Below are 17,524 nucleotides of genomic sequence, written 5' to 3' on the forward strand. Positions count from 1 at the left end.
ACTTTCACTATCACTAATGGAATCACTGCTATTTATTGGCTCAGTGGAATCTTTTTCTGCCTGGGGGCCAATGGGTACACTCACGTGGATGTTGACTATGGTACAGTATTAATAAACTCTTGTCATATACTGTATTTAATGTAACTGGCAATAAGGCAGCAGAGGAAAGGGTCTATATCTGCAGGCAGCCTGACCTAGAATGAAGCAAAGCATTCCTAAGCTTACTCATGTATGGAAAAGCAAAGGACTGTCCATAGGTACTTCAAAGTGACAAAAAATACACTAGTGCCAGTTGTGGGCACCTTCCAGTGTTCTGAAAAATCAGATTTCTGCCAGACACCACAGCCTGAGACTAAGCATCTGAGCATGGGAGACAATCACCCACAATCCCACAGCGAGAGAGAGAAGAATCATTGGCTCGTTGTGTGACATTCAGCGTCATGTACTACTTGTACTACTCGTATTGCAAGACATCGCTCATTTATCAAGTTAAAATTTATTAGAAATGTTTGCTTGTCTTGTAGAACACTCACAGAACAAGTTACTTGCAATCCAAGATTTTACTATATTGTAGTGAAACATTGGTTTAAAGTGAAAATGAATGACAAGAATACCACAAAGATTATTATAGTAAACCTAAAGCAGCATAATATTTGAAGGTATGCTGGGACTTCTTAAAGATATATATTGTGAATCCTAGGGTAACCACCAAAAACATTGAATACAGAGCTGGCCATATTAAGCCTAAGTAGAGATAAAATAGAATCATAAAATTATTCAGTCCAAAAACAGGTGGAAGAAGAGGTCAAGGGCAACAATGAACCAGAAAGAACAATAGAAAACAGTTTATTAAGGGGCACCTGGGTGGCTCAGTTGTTTAAGCATCCCACTCTTGATTTCGGTTCAGGTCACGATCCATGGATTGTGAGATTGAGCCCCGTGTCAGACTCTGAGCTGACAGCACAGAGCCTGTTTGGGATTTTGTCTCTTTGTCTCTCTCTCAAAAAAAAAAAAAAAAAAAAAAAAAAAAAAGAAGAAAGAAACTAAAAAAAAACAAAACAAAAAAAACACAACTATTAAGAGAGTAGGTCCTAATCTAAGCACATCAAAAATTATATTACATGTAAATAATCTAAGCCTATTAAAAACAATGGTTGGTTGGATAGAAAAAACAAGATCCGCTAACAGGTATATATATCCATACCCCTATGTCCTTTTTTATGTGAACAGATATATACTTTACTTTTTTTTTAAACTTAATATTATATCTTAGAGATTCCTCCATAGTGATACAGATTTAGTTTAAGCTCCTGTTTATATCTCATAGTATTCTATTGTGCAGATGTACTATAATTTATTCAGTCATATCTTCTAATGATAGATATTTGGATTGCTTACATTATTTTCATATTCTAAGTAGTATAATTAATATCCTTTTGCATACAATTTTTTGTTTACATTTTTACCAGTAGATTTTGGGGTGCTTTCCTAGAGTCTGTCAAAGAATGAATAGATATGTAATTTGCTAAGTAGTCCACAGTTCTCTCTATAATAGCTTGTCGCATTTTACATTGTCACCCACAAAATTAGGCCTTGTTTACCTTTGACCTCACCAACTGAGTATAATCAAACTTGATTTTTCTGCTAAAGAGAAATGGCATTTCAGTGTAGTTTTAATATGTATTTTTTTTATTGTGAATGAAGTTTAACATTTTTCTGCATATCGTTACAAACCATTATTTTTTCATTTCTCTTTTGATTTTGCTTATGTTTTTTAGACATTTTAAAAATGTAATTAAAATTTGTCAGTATTTCTCTCTTGCTTCAGAACCTTTTTTTAAACTTTTTTTTAATGTTTACCTTAGAGAGAGAGAGAGAGAGAGAGAGAGAGAGAGAACGAGCGGGGGGGGGGGGCAGAGAGAGAGAGGGGGACACCGAATCGGAAGCAGGTTCCAGGCTCAGCTGTCAGCACAGACCCGAATGCAGGGCTCGAACTCGTGAACCATGAGATCATGACCTGACCGAAGTCAGAAGCTTAACCAACTGAGCCACCCCGGTGCCCTTATTGCTTCGGAATCTTGAATTATAGTTAAGAATGATCTAAAGAAAAATGATTTCTCTATAGCCAAGTTATATGGGATTTTTTTCCTGATATTTGTAATGCTTAATTTTTTACATTTAAGTTTTTTATCTATTTTGAATTTTTTCTTGTTTGGAAGCTGGAGTGAATCAATTTTGTGTTTATATAACATTTGGCTATGCAATATGAAGAAGTCAACTTTGCCCCTACTGATTTGTGATGTTGCTTTTGTTGCATACACACTTTTCACATGCAGTTGGTCTATTTTTGGATTTTTCCTTTCATTAGGCTGTTTGCTCATCTGCCAGTATAATGTTGGTTCAATATAGAATATATTGGTTCAATATAGAATGTTGGTTCAATGTAGGTTCAAAATGTTTTAATGTTGGCTAGTTCCTTTTCATTGCTCTTGCTGTTTCATGGTTTTTCTTAGATATTCCACTTTGTAAATCAACTTGTCTACCTCCAGAAAAACTTGAAAGTGCTTTTACTGTATGTAAAATTTTTAATTACTTAAGGAGAATTGAGTGCTTAACTTATTGAAGTATGTACTTTATATGTTCTTTACATTCTTCTAATCCAAGGACACTGGAATAATAATGCTATTTTGTTGTTGTTAATTTGAGAGAGAGAGAGAGAGAGTAGGGGAGTGGGGTAGACGGGGAGAGAAAGAGGGAAGGAAAATCTCAGAGTCTGCGTGGGGCTTGATCCACAACCCTGGGATCATGACCTGAGCTGAAATTGAGTCGGACACTCAACTGACTGAGCCACCCAGGTGCTTCAGTAATGCTAAAATTTCTCCTTCCAACTTAAATGCTATTTATGTCATGTATTTTTGCTATATTTTAAAGCCCAGATGAGGGGCACCTGGCTGGCTCAGTCAGAAGAGTGAGCACCTCTTCATCTGGGGGTCATAAGTTTGAGCCCCATGTTGGGTGTAGAGATTACTTAAATAAATAAAACAAAACAAACTATATATATATATATATATATATATATATATATATATATATATATATAAAATAATAATAATAAAGCCCAAATGAGATTATTTCTTCATGCTGTCAAAATCTGTAGCCTGTATATTCACTAATTCTCATCGTAGATCCTTCTTGCTAATTTGATTTCCTATGTGTTTGAAAACAGTTTCTATTTTTCTGTGGTTGTTTATACCTTGCTTTTGGTATTTGATATTTTATAGTTTACTGTGATTAGCTAGGTGTAGACTTAATTTTTATTAATCCTTATGGGATTTCTTGGGCTTACTGGATCTGAGGTTGGTATTTTTTCATCAATTATGAAAAAGTCTTCCTTGTTTTTGTCTTTGCCTCATTTCTCTCTCCCTCCCTCCCTCCCCCTTTCTCTCTCTTTTTGTGCAAATACAGTTAGACATGTTAGACAGATATACTCCATTACCTGTATCTCCAGTTCTTGCTTGTGTTTTTCATTTCTCTCTCTACATTGTACTCTAATTTAGTAAGTGGATTTCTTGCATTTGGTTGGTTAAGCATCATACTTGATTGGAATTTTCTTATGGTGGATAAATACAAAAATCCACATTCTTATTAGTATGAAAATTACTTATATGCTACGGAGACCCAAAAAAGAATAGTGATTCTAGTTATAACTACCGAACAATCTACTATGTGTGTGTTATTTTAAGGAAGTGTGGTACCTTATTTCCATTTGTAATAGATGAGAAATTATGGTCTCATTTACAAGCATCCCAATGACATAATATAGTTTGTTTCATAAATAGGGACTGCAGCAGTACTTTGTTATGCAAGCTTGTGTAGCTCATAAGCTATGATGAATGATGGAAGTCCCATAAGTATGATTATATATGGCATAATTTTTTTTTACTTCAAAGGCATGTTATTTATCATGTATTTGTTTCACTATAAATAATTTATATTTTATATAAATCATTTTGTTCAAGTAATTCTATTTTGAATAACTGAATTTACATAAATGAACTTTAGGTAGCTCATAACTTGGACTAGGGTTAATTATACATTGATTAGTATATAGACTGTTAATATTAAATATGTATTATACAAACATTAAACATGATATTAAACATACTCAAAATTAGTATAAACATTATACAATAATAAATTTTTAGAAAGAAACCTCTTTTTTTCCTTTTTTTTTTAAGTTTGCTTATTTATTTGTTTATTTAGAGAAGGAATCCCAAGCAGGCTCTGCATTGTCAGCACAGAGCCTGATGCAGGGCTCAAATTCACAAACCATGAGATCATGACCTGAGCTGAAACCAAGAGTTAGATGCTTAACCAACTGAGCCACTCAGGTGCCCCAAGAAAGAAATGTTTTGAAAATCTTCATAATTTAAGTGAAGAAAAAAATCTTCATAATTTAAGTGAAGAAAAGTTGATGTCTCATATTTCAACATAATTGCCATAGTACACAGCAGAGAAAAACAAATCTATGAAGATCTTGTGTTTCCTTTTAGATTATTGAAGTAATTTTGATGGCAATGTTAATAATAAAAATTAATAGTACTGTATTTTTAGCAAGCATCTATAGCACTACCAGGGATTGTTCTAAGTGCTTTACAAGAGGTAGTTATTATTACTGTTCTATTTTAAATAAACGGAGGCATAGAGATATTAAGTGACTTCCCTAGGGTTACATATTAAGAAAATAGTGTAGGGGCGCCTGGGTGGCTCAATCAGTTATGCGTCCGATTCTTGGTTTCAGCTCAGGTCACGATTTCACAGTTTCGTGAGTTTGAGACCTGTGTTGGGTTCTGCACTGACAATGTGGAGTCTGCTTGGGATTCTGTCTCCCTCTCTTTCTGCCTCTCCCCCACTCACGCTCTTTCTCAAAATAAATAAATAAACTTAAAACAAGAAAAGAAAAGAAAATAGTGTAGCTGAGATTGAAACCGAAACACTGTGGTTCTAGACCATGGGTGAGTAAAGGGCCAGATAGTAAATATTTCAGGCTTAGCTCATAAGGTCTCCGTTGCCACTACTCAGTTCTGTCATTGTAGTGTGAAAGCAGCCATAGCCAATATGTAAATAGATGAGTATGACTGTTTTCTAATAATACCTTTTATTGACAGGATATTTGAATTTCATATAATTTTAAACTGTCACAAAATGTTATTGCAGCTTTTTTTTTTTTAACAATTTAAATATGGGTAACTATTCTTATCATGCATTATTCAACAGGCCATCATTGAGCCAGATTTAGCATGTGGACAGTAGTTTGCCAGCCCTGCTCTAGACTGCTACATATATTTTGGGGTTCTACTTTGTTCTTTTTTTGGACTCATTTACCCTCTACCATATAGAGTTGTCTTCCATGAGGGCTAGACAACTTGATCTCTACACCTTTTGTTGATCCTTTACACTGATCAGCAGGAAGTACAACAGGATGAAACCTGAAGTTTCTCCTTCCACATATAATCTAGATATTTTTCCCCCTGGTGATTGCGCAAGTACATAAATACTTGTTGACTTCCCTGAATCTTAATCTAAGGCAGAGCTAGGTAGATCATGTTGTTCTGTCTTTTTTTACTCTTTAATTACTTTGCATGTAGTTTTTATCATTTTAATATCATTATCAAGGAGTTGGGTCTTGTTATTGAGGTAGCTGATAGTGAGGCATGCGTAGATATCTCTTTTGTAATGGTGGCTCCTCTTTCTTGTTCACATAATTCAGACGTTATATAATTCTGCATATTTTGTTGAATTCTCTACAAGGTCATGTGCATCTGTATATTCCTATCTAGAGCACATTTTATTTCCACTAAGAATCTTTGTTATCTCTCCCTCTTTCATTAATTGCCCTAACAGTCAATACTATCTACCCAACATAATGATGTAGTCCCTCCCGCTTCTACCTAGTGCAAATCTAACGCCTCCTCCATCTTTCAACATGTTATAATAGAGACATGTGTAAGGTACAATACTACAATAGCACAGAATCAGCTACAGAGAAGGAAGGGTGGTTTAGACCAAATTCCTAGGTGAAATTGTGTAAATAGGTCTTGAGGAGGCAACAAACCCAAAGACCTTAAAAGCATAGGAGTTAAGGGAATGGGGAGAAGTTTGCTGTGATTGGAGAGCATGACATTTGTGATAAAAGCTATGTGTGTTAAGTGTAGTTTTGAATCAGACATAAAAGTTCTTACACTGTGGTAAGGAATTTGTATTTCCTTCTCTAGGTTAATGATCTCAAATACCTATATAGAATAGGAAGGGAATGATAGTAATAAGTAAGTCAAGCAGCTAGTATGTTGGAGAAATAAGAGAGGTGAATGGAGACTGGCCAGTTGGAAAGGAGGTTCATGTTTGTCTAAAGACAGTAGAGTAGATGCCCATCTCATAGAAGGTTGCAAACCCTGTGTTATTGGGGCTCTTAGTTTTTTAAGAGCTCACAGAAATTTAGATTTAATTTGAAGTAGCACAGTTTTTAAATATTAGCAACTGACTAAATTAAAAAAAAAAATTACTCATACAAAACAAATGTGTCAGCTGAAGGTCTTTGCTTAAATGGTACAGTCCAAACAGCAATTTGTAAAGTCTGTTAAAGTAGTCAAATCATTCTGTGTTTTAGGACGATAACAATGGCAGCTATATTGAACATGGATTTTAAGTAAGTGTGGAATAATAGCAAGACTGAAGATAGGAAGGGCCTGTTAGAAGTTTAAAGATGAGATAGATGTGAATTAATGCTTTGTTAATAGGGATAGAGAGGAGTCCAAATGTAGGCTGTTGGAGCTTTTTCCATATTCATTGATAGTAAATTAAGAATTACAAAAGAGTTAATAATGACACATAATTATTTTTATTCCTGACACCTAAATTCTATTTTACTTATGTGGACTCATTTGATTTTACCAGTTTGTTGCATATCCTTCTAGATACTTTTGACAATATGCATTGGTATTCATGTGCCCTCTACCCCCCTTCACACAAATGATAATATAATTAATATATTTCTGCATCTTTCCTTAACAATATATCTTGGAATTTTTTTCTTATCTATTCATACAGATATAAGTGTATTCTCACTAAAATTCTCATTAAAATTTGCATTATATTTCATTGTATGGGTGTATTAGAATTCATTTACCCAGCCCCTGTGGTAGACATAATGTTTCTCTTCTTTTGCTGTTACAAATAATCTACGGATGCATATCCTTATATATGTCTTTAAGCTAATGTGTGTATGTTTGCCTGATTTAGTTCCTATAGGTGGAATTGGCTAAGTCAAATGATAATGTGTACATTGTAATTTTTCTGATGATTATAACTGTTGCCCTTAAAAGAGGTAGTACCTCCTACCATCCCTCCAAGATATCAGAACCGATTTCTCTACATCAGAACTATCATAGAATATACCAACATTTTCACTTTTGTAAATATGATAGAAAAGGTATTTCATCTTTTAAATTTTTACTTAATTAAGTAGAGTATCTTTTCATATTTGAAAACAAAATCCACTTGTGTTTCTTTCCTGTGAGGTAGCCCTCTCTTACCCAGTTGTTAACTTTTTAAAAACTACTTGTTTAAGCCTTTTAATTAAGGGAAATCAGCAAAGAATCTTTCTCAGTGTATCATTTTGCTTTGATTGTTTTTATGTTTTTGGTCTGCTGACATTTAAAAAATTTTAAGTAATCAAATTTTTATAAAATATAATTTTATGGGGCATGGTTATTATGTTATTTAGAAGAGTCTTTGTAATATTGTGTAATACTTGAGTGTTTTATATAATTTTTAAAAGTGTATTATCTCATAGTTTGCATCTTAAAAACTTCATTCTTTATTAGTGATTAATTTGTATTAAAGGCAAAAAGTGTTTAAAAAATGCAACTATAGGTATTCCTAGTTGAGGATCTTCTAGGTGAATTAAAATCTAAAGATTTTGACGTACTTGTCATTTGTACTACTTTAGGACTGCTAAGTAATACTAAATAATTTTTATAGTTTTTCAGCTCATTGATTAGGAAATAAGTCATATTTCCTCCTGTATGAAATTATGAATTGTTAAAGACACAGTATTTTCCAAAGACAATTATTTTAAAAAGATGCACCACAGATTTGGGGCAGTCTGTCAGGAGTGGGATAGTCAAGGTAAGCCCAGAGTTTGAGAACCCACGTGTCATTTATTAGATACCTAATTGGTGGCATTGCTATAATATAAATGTTGGCTGAGAGTATTCACAGTGACCTTCTAATTTTCTTATATTTTTGTGTCAATTTTATCCATCCCTTATATCCATCTGAAAAAAATTAGATTTTGAATTTTCTCTGGGGCTCATTGTACTAGGATGAAGCTGGTCTATGTCCCCAGTTTAAATCATCTTGGCAGGTGTAGCAACATTTTTGCCACCTGGTAGTTATGTATCATTGCATTTATTTTTCTCCTTTTTTGGCATTGTGAACTCTGTGGGCACGAGTAATGTAATTGTTCATTCTATAATTCTAGAACTTAAGTATATTTCTTTATATTTTCTTTGAAGACACTTCTATTAAAATTTTATTGAAAACCCAACATGAGTTTTAAATCTCAATATAATTTTTCAAAACTGGTTATTTTAAAACTAACTGATATTACATAGCTTTTATCTTTTAAATTGGGGCAAAACAGTTAAAGAAGCAATGAACATTATCATTTACTTAATCTTTCTAGGAGCTTCTTTGAGTTGCTGCTGTTCTTTGGAAGAGATGAGTTTTATGAAGAGCCACTAAAGGATATTCTTGGATCATTCCAGGTAAAACAGTTTACTCCTTCACATTTTGTCTACATTTAACACATGCCTGATTCTCCCCCTAAAAATGGTATATTGGTTATTTGTTGCTTGTAAGTTTTTATATTTACTAAGATGGCAATGCTTAGGATCCTCTTATACCAGCAGAAAAAGAAGGTTCTTAAAATTAACTTTTAGCTCTATTTCTAAAAACAGTTCAAATTAAGTTTCCAATTCTATATTTGCTAGACCAGAGCCTGCTGCTACCACCCTTGTGGGTTCCTAAGCACATCCTGCACATACACTCACACTTTTTATTGATAAAGACTTTGGTTTCATATCCAATCTAGAACTCAGCCCTAGTAAAAAAAAAAATGACTCTTCTTGCCTAGCCTAAAAGCAGGCTGTCTCATGTCACTTTTTCCCCTTGGCTATACCCTAATTTTCTCATTTATTTTCTTAATAGCCTTCGCAAGATATGTAATTTGTTTGTTTGTTTATTCATTTGTTTGTTTGTTTTTGGCACATGCTACAAGAGAGGAGGGAGTAAATCCAGAAGGGAATGCCAAAGATCCAAGACCTCAACTGTAGACACAAGAACATTTGATCTTTTTACCATTTACTTAAGAAGCAGTTCCTAGTATTGTGGCTCACTAATGTGTCCTTGGCATTATCTCATCATTATTCTCTGGGTAGAATAAAGGAAGATGTACTTTGAGCTCCCTCTAGGGGTAAGGTGTTCAGATGTCATATCTCACATTTATTTCTATTGTGTGTTAATAAGAAAGGCTGTCCATCTTTGGGAAGGAGGTCAGCTTAATAACAGAAAAGTCATGCAATACTTTCTCTCACCTAGAATTTTTATTTTATATTTATTGAAAGAGATCTTGTAGACTGAATTAAAATAGATTTTTATGATTTCTCACTCCAATGCATACATAAAAATAGGAAAATTAGGAGCAGACTTAGTTGGCTAACATATATCTAAAACTTCCTCACATTCAGAATCTGACTCTAGATTTGTTTTTCCACCAAGTCTTCACTGTCTGTTTTTCTACACCCTTTTGTCTTCAGTGGCATCGAAAGTGTTGATGAAGTAGCATTTCCTAAAATAATTGATAAAAGAACTAAAAGCCATGGGCACTGGGGTTTTAAAAGCTTAAGTTGGTTTTATGGTTCTGTTTAACCAGCCAACTTTGACTCCTGCTTCAGAGTGTTGTTAAATTACATTGACTGCTCTACACCCTCCCCATACCATTTGCTTCACAAGTAAAAAGTGTGCTCTGCTAGTCTCGTGGATTTTATTCTCAGTCATAAGTTTTCATGCTCTTTAAATGTCCATGGATGCAGAATGACAACCACAGCATGACCATCACCAGGCTGACTTGGATTCTAAGATAGCATTGGCTATAAAACATATTCTGATTTTACAGTTGTAGAAATACAAGAAAAAAAATGCATCTTAGAATCAATGAAACTAGGTATATTACATATTCTACTTTATACATTCTTACAATCAGCAAAAGAAGTAAAACTACCTATTTCCATGGAGCTTATATCCTTTTGATCTCGGGGTCATGAGTTTGAGCCCCATGTTGGGTGCAGACATTACTAAAATAAATAAACTTAAAAAAAGAAAAAAAGAGCCTCATGCTTTTCCAACTGAGCCAGCCAGGTGTCCCATCGTGGAGCTTACATTCTAATTAAAGTTTATATTCAGTATTTAAAACTTTGTAATTTTCTAGTCCATTTTTCCTTTGATACTGTGTTTTTGGCAATCCATTTTTGAATTTTTTACTACGCAGATATGTATTGAGTCTTCTGTATATGTTAGGCACTAGGCTCTGGGAAAAACAGCAGTAAGCAAAACCAGAAAAAGTGTCCTATTGTGAAGTTTAATTTTGGTATAGAGACAGAAAGACAATAAATCAAATCTTTGTAAATTTCAGAGTATTTTATTTTATTAAAAAAATTTTTTTAATGTTTGTCTATTTTTGAGAGAGAGAGAGAGAGAGAGGTGGGGGTGGGATAGAACGTGAGCAGGGGAGGGGCAGAGAGAGAAGGAGACACAGAATTTGTAACACAGAGCCCGATGCGGGGCTCAGACTCACGAACCATGAGATCATGACCTGATGGCCGAAGTCAGATGCTTAACGGAATGAGCCACCCAGGCGTCCCCATTTCAGATTATTTTAGAAAGCAACAAATGACTAAAAGAAAAATGAAACAGACCAGGGAGATGGAGTGCTGGCATGGTGTTATTGGGGAAGAAGATTTCAGTTGTAAATCAGGTAGTTAGGAAATGCCTCAAGGAGATATTAAATGAGCACTGATAATGGAAACTGCTGAAGTGTTTATAGAGTAAATGAGTCACAGTGTTTGAATTATGCTTTAAATGTGTGAAATCATAACATCTCTGAAGGGATAAATTTTTTTTTCTTTTGAGCAGGGTTTCCAAGAGTTCTTGGTTTTATATCCTTTTCTAGCTCCTGCTTAAATTCTAAAGGCTACCCCTCCTTTAGTTCCCTTTTGTTTTTAAAACCTCTAGGCCAGTTCTGCTACTTCTGTTGCTGTTGCTTCTTCCTGCTTCTTTCTTCCTTCCTACTCTGAATTTTCTTGAGCCTGTAACTCCTGCCTCCCAGGAGATTTCACCTTTTGTTCCCATTTTGTCCTCCATTTTCTGAGCTGAGCTGCTGCTGTTTGGTGCTTCCCTGCCTGTGCCCTTAGGACCCAAGAAGGGCCAACATGTAGTCCATCATGTGTACTCCCCAAAACCCTTGTGTTTGCTAAGCTTTGTAAATTTCCCAGGCTTCGACATATCTCACAGTCTAGTGATAATCCCAGTGTCAGCTTTTGAAATGTTTTTAGATTTTCTACTAATGCAAACTCTATTTCCCCAAGTGGTTCATTACTGTCCACCTTTCATAAAGATTCGTACCAGCTTAAGTTCTTGTTCATTCTCCTCTACCATAAGTATGGCAAACATAATGCTGCTCACACTTTAAGATACCTGAGAATCTTGTTAAAATGCAGATATTGATTCAATAGTTCTGGGGTGGGGCCTGAGAGTCTGTATTTCTGTCAAGCTCAGTAGTGATGCCTAGGAGCTGGTCCCTGGACCACACTCTGAATTAGCAAGAGATTAACATTCTTTGCTGGATTTGAGTTAATTATCCTTTATGTCAGGGTGTGGGCTCTGAAGTCATACTACCTGGATTTCTGTTCTCACAGTAAGACCAAAACCTGGCCCTTAAATTTATTCTGTTCTTCCATGAATTTCTGATCTCGTAAAACCTGAGCTGCTCAAGTAGAAATTTTAAATCTTCTTATTGACTGACTATAATTTTCTCTCTACCTTATTCCAAGAGGAAATTCATTCTTAGAGCCAGATGTTCCATTTGCCTGCTTCTAAAAGTTTGCTTTCTTAACTTTTGGCTTCCAATAATTCTTCTTTACCTCAAAACAAAAAGATGACACATTTCTTATATGATGCTCCTATTTCATCATTATTATTTTGAATCTGTTCACTGATGAGCTTTCCATAGCCTAGTAATTGAATTCATCTACTAGATCTCCAAAACCCATTAATGTAATTAAAATTAGATTCCCAGTGAAATGACAAAAATAATATGAGAACAAAATTCTTTATGAATGTTGGAAACTAGGATGAGGCTCTCTATATCAAGTACTCAGGGATGAATCCATCTAGAGCAATGAACCAAACAATGCCTGGTTACCTGAATGTGATTAAATAGGGGAGAGAGACCTGGAAAGGGGGAGACCTTCCAAATGTTATCTGTCCCCTGCCTCTATCAGCTTATAACAGTGAGGACTGTAAGAAATACCAGATGGTGGGGCTTAGGTGTGGGGCCGATCTCATTTTTGATGGTGCTTCTGGAAAGTGTACCACATGTGCAGCAGAGCCCACAAAACAGGAATACTGATGTGACTATGCTACCAATATTAAAAATGGGATGTATGGCTCTTCATGAAAGCATTCCTTCCACTGAAAAAATGAAGAGATGACCCAAACTAAATGGAACCTGCCCCAATATCCAGAAGTTAGAAATTTTTGAAAAGGGGTGTGGTAGCTGTAGCTTCTCTTTACTACTTCGTGGGTCATTGATCTAACAAATTAAACTTCTCTCTTGGTTGAGCTTGAAGGATTTAACAGAGACCTATTTACCCATTAGTAAAACAGCTCTTTGTTCTAGATATTCTAGGTAAAGATGAATAAAGAGGTTAATACCAGTTACCGTCAATTACATGGTTAAGATAAGACAGTTTAAAAAAAAGAAGAGATCAGTTTTGTTCTTTCTTTGGTTAAGTTCAGGGTATCACCCATGAAACTGGAAGTGAAATTGTAAAGAAGGGACCATCCTAGAGAATGTATGGAGGTAAGATATTGTATGGAGATGAAACTACTAAATTAAAAGTATAGTGAAGGTGATCAACAACAGATTAGCTCCAGAAAAAAATCAGTGAAAGAAACAGATCTCTAAAAATGTATTTCCAATTCATAGTTACATGCAGCCATATCTTATTACAGTCTTCAGTTTTTAGTATAAAGGGAAGTTCCTACAAATGCAGGACTCATGTAAAATAGGATTCCCACAAAGGAAAAAAAACCCCAAAAAACAGGCTAGCAATGAATTTCTCCATTGTAACAAATACCAGAATAAATAATGTCTCTGGAGTTTTTCAAGGTAAAAAATACTATTTAATAATACACCTGCCAAGCTCTATAGTTTATGAGAGAGAGCAACAGAAAGAAATAGTCCAAGTGCTTACAGAACAAAACAAATACAAGTCTTTAAAAAAAAAAAAAAAGTATGCCACTGATTTAGAAATGGTCAAAATAAAGAACTTAACAAATAGAGTTATTATAAAATTAAAAAAATAGGACTGACATGAGGAAACAAGTAAAAATTAGTAGACTTGCTAATATGGCTATAATGAAAATTCTATTAATGTTAGAAATGATTCTGGAAAAAGAAAATAAAAGCACAGATACAATGATCTGGAACAAAAATCTCGGATTATGGTATTGATTGGATGGAGGTAAAGAAGCTAGAGAAGAATCAGGTATATTCTTGGGCATCTAAGCTGAACTAACCACATAGAGTAGTGCCATTCACTAAGTGGGCAGTAATTATAGGCAGAAGAACAGGATATAGAAAGAAGATAAGTTCCATTCTAGACAGAGTTTCAAATATCTTTGGAACATCCAAGTACTAATGCCCAATGATGGTTAGATTGGTGGGTCTACATATATTTTTTTAACCAAGAATATGTATTACTTTGGGGTGCCTGGGTGGCTCACTACATTAAGCATCTGACAGTTGACTTCTGCTCATGTTATGATCTTGCAGTTTGTTTGTCGGTTCGAGCCCCACATCAGGCTCTGTGCTGGCAGTGCAGAGCCTGCTTGGGATTCTGTCTCTCTGCCCCACCCCTGCTTGTTCTCTATCTCTCTCTCAAATAAAAATAAACTTAAAAAAATATTTTAAAAAGTATGTATTACTTTTATAAATCAAGAGAAAAATAGATGTTATAAAGCTCCCCCCGCCCCAATTTAGGGAAAAAAAAAAAAAAAAGACCCTGGAGTAATCAGCAAATGCCAACCAATAAAAGCCCTACTTCTAGAGCTCGGCATGTGTTTTAGTAAGCCTGACCTGACCTCAGTGAAAACTATCCTCATCCCTTGGGGTCAATGTATAAGTCACAAAGATCTTTTTTTGTTCAGAATAGAAGTGAGCCTTAGTTAAGCTTTCTTTCCTGAGACTCTACCCATTTTTAATCTACTTGTCCTTCTTTGGTAACTGGGGGAAGCAGATGGGAGGAGGTAGGTTTACAACCTCCCAAACAAGGAGAGGCCCAAAGCTATCTTACTGCAATAGTGTTGAAAGAGAAGAACAATAAGAATCAAAAGTAAAAGCACCAGCCACTAGAGAGGAGTTATGTCTATCCTGTTTCACTGGGGCAAGTGTTGATCTCTCCTAAGAAGTCAGAGTGTGTATATTTGTTGGCATTATAAACCAGCATAGCTCCCAGGTTTTATTTTTAGCTACTATGAAGTTTAGAACCAACCACTGACTTTCTCCTAAAACCTTTTGGACTATATTCCCTTCCTAGACTACTTGAAATAAGTTGCCCAAAGACTTAATTTGGCAAAGTCCTAATCTTAGTATTCAAAACCACCTTTGTAGTGCTGGTTAAGAGGCTTTAAAGACTATGATCATGTCAACTTAAGACAAGACATTTTGAGGGGCAGTTTCAAAATTGTGTGTCCTTATTTTTTTCTTCTCTAATAGAATTCCTCTCCTGTCTCTGCTCAACTACATTTTGACTACATAGGACTCCCTGCCCACCCCCCACCCTCCACCAGCTTTTTCACTGTGTACCGAAACACCAGTACCTCTGAATTCTATCTGCCTCTCCAGCTAGGCTGTTAGATCTCATAGGCAGAGACTACTTTCATCCTTGTGTCTCCAACACTTAGTAGTTACTAGATCCTAGTACTGATATGTGTGCCAACACAAATGAAGGCTAAATAAGTCCATAGACATTTTTTTTTTCTTTTTTCCTTTTTTTTTAAAGAATCCCTCTTAAGAGGGGCGCCTGGGTGGCTCAGTCGGTTAAGCGTCCAACTTCGGCTCAGGTCATGATCTCACAGTCTGTGAGTTCGAGCCCCGCGTCGGGCTCTGTGCTGACAGCTCAGAGCCTGGAGCGTGTTTCAGGTTCTGTGTCTCCCTCTCTCTGACCCTCCCCCGTTCATGCTCTGTCTCTCTTTGTCTCAAAAATAAACGTTAAAAAAAAAATTAAAAAAAAAAAAAAAGAATCCCTCTTAGAGATGTATCATCATTGCTGAGCTCTAAAAAATAAGAAACAATGAAGTGTATTTTCTGAAATTTACCTCCTGGTTCATTGGTTACTAATATACAGTGATATGGGGAACAGATCAACAAATGCATTCATGGGATGAAACCATCAAATATTTACTTGTTGATTCTATTTTGACAATGTGTAGAAAAAAGAGAATTGAAAGGGATGGGGGAAAGATTTCACTGGCTATGAAAGAAACATACTTGACAAGTATGCCACATATTTAGCACTGGAATGAAAGAGATTGATATTAAAATTCAAGTTTCAGATTTTGAAATAATTTTTCAAAATTATATTCCTTAGATTAACCTTGTGTTGAAATGGGTAAAGCTTTGATAGTTTTTCATTATATTTTTGAAACTGTTACTACTAAGATTAATAAATCTTGTATATTACCACCTCAGAAATATTTCACTTTCTCTGTGTATTTTTTGTTTTTAATAATCTGAGAAGGAAACACTTTACCTCAACTGTTGAAGTTCTATAATCACTTTGCATAGATACAAGACCCAGAGTTATTTCAGGCATAAAATATATAATAAATAAATGAGACAGTTAAGCTCAGGGGACCAAAAGCAAGCCTCCAAAAGATAGGGCTGTCAGCATCATATGTCAGGAAAGGCCAGTTTACCCTGACACATGGAACCAACAGTCATCTCAAAAAGTGGGTACTAAACATTGTTCAGTGATAGTTGTTCACACCATAGTATCCAGCTCTAACAAAGATGTTATATTCGAGCATCTTGCAATTTTGTGTTTTCAGGACCAGGCATGTAAGTGCCTTCAAAATCAGTAAGATTGACACTTTGAAAGTAGCTCTAAAAGCACATCAGGGTCATTGAGGCATTCGCTTATCACTGAAAGATGATTCTGTAGTGTCTTAATACATAATAACTAGAATTATCAGCATCTTAATGCTTGAAGTAGTTTGTTTTCCCAGATAAAATATTAGATCATAGAAAATTTAGTTGTAAAGAACTATAAAGGTCATTAAGGACCAGAGAGGACCAGAGAGATACATTCATTCATCTATTCAATAATATTTATTGGAGATTAACTCGCTCAATTTGTAGTATTGCTGGTACTGTGACCTGTTCTCTTGACTAACTCTTTGTTCTCTCTGCTATATCAGATTTTATATTTATTTCTTTATGTGGGAACCTATACTCCAGTAAACCTTGCATACACCTTAATTCTGCTTCAGGGTCTCTGTCTTACAGGGTAAAACAGTAACAATAGTACTTCTCTGTTGGCCATATTATTTCATTTATGATTTAAAAATGTTAATAATAGGGTCATGCTTTCATCAACTTGGCAATTACCAATTCTGAAATTTGGTTATGCTGCAGTTGATGGTTTTCTGTACTTATGATTGGCTTCCACTTGAGCTAAAACTTTGATTGCTAATTTAAGTCACATTTATATTCATTACTTAAGATTTTTTTAAATGTATAAAAATGTAATCATGTCTGTTAAACAGGGAACAATTACTTACACTTAAATATTCATTTTTTTTTCCAAAGTCCCAAATGGAATATCTTAAATAGTTCACTAAGTACATGATTGTAGTTATTTTAAAAAATCAAATATATGTAATTTATAGGCATTAATGCAGTTTTATAATTTTGAGATTGGGAGTCACCCTGGAAATTGTTGATCCAATAATCCCTTACTTTACAGGTCAGAAAATTAAGCTCCTGTGGAGTCGAGGTTTATAGAAGTAGAACAAGGGCCTAAGTATTTACTCTCAACCAGTATGAATAGATATAATCATGTGTTTGCAGTAATGTATATGTCAAAACAATAGTCTGAAGTTAAAAAAAAATTTTTTAATG

General features: G+C 34.8%; 1 protein-coding gene across 3 annotated transcripts in view; it reads left to right on the plus strand.

Moving 5' to 3' along the window:
* Window positions 1–17,524, plus strand: part of ZNF654 (zinc finger protein 654) — a 94,312-nt gene that overhangs the window by 46,623 nt on the left and 30,165 nt on the right. For all 3 annotated transcript variants that reach the window (XM_043593895.1, XM_043593896.1, XM_043593897.1), the window contains one exon: window positions 8,747–8,828. In XM_043593895.1, the coding sequence (XP_043449830.1) occupies window positions 8,747–8,828 (82 nt within the window). Of the gene's footprint in view, window positions 1–8,746; window positions 8,829–17,524 lie in introns of those variants that run through there.

This window comes from Prionailurus bengalensis, chromosome C2 (genome assembly GCF_016509475.1).
Source record: "Prionailurus bengalensis isolate Pbe53 chromosome C2, Fcat_Pben_1.1_paternal_pri, whole genome shotgun sequence".
Taxonomy (NCBI): Eukaryota; Metazoa; Chordata; class Mammalia; order Carnivora; family Felidae; genus Prionailurus; species Prionailurus bengalensis.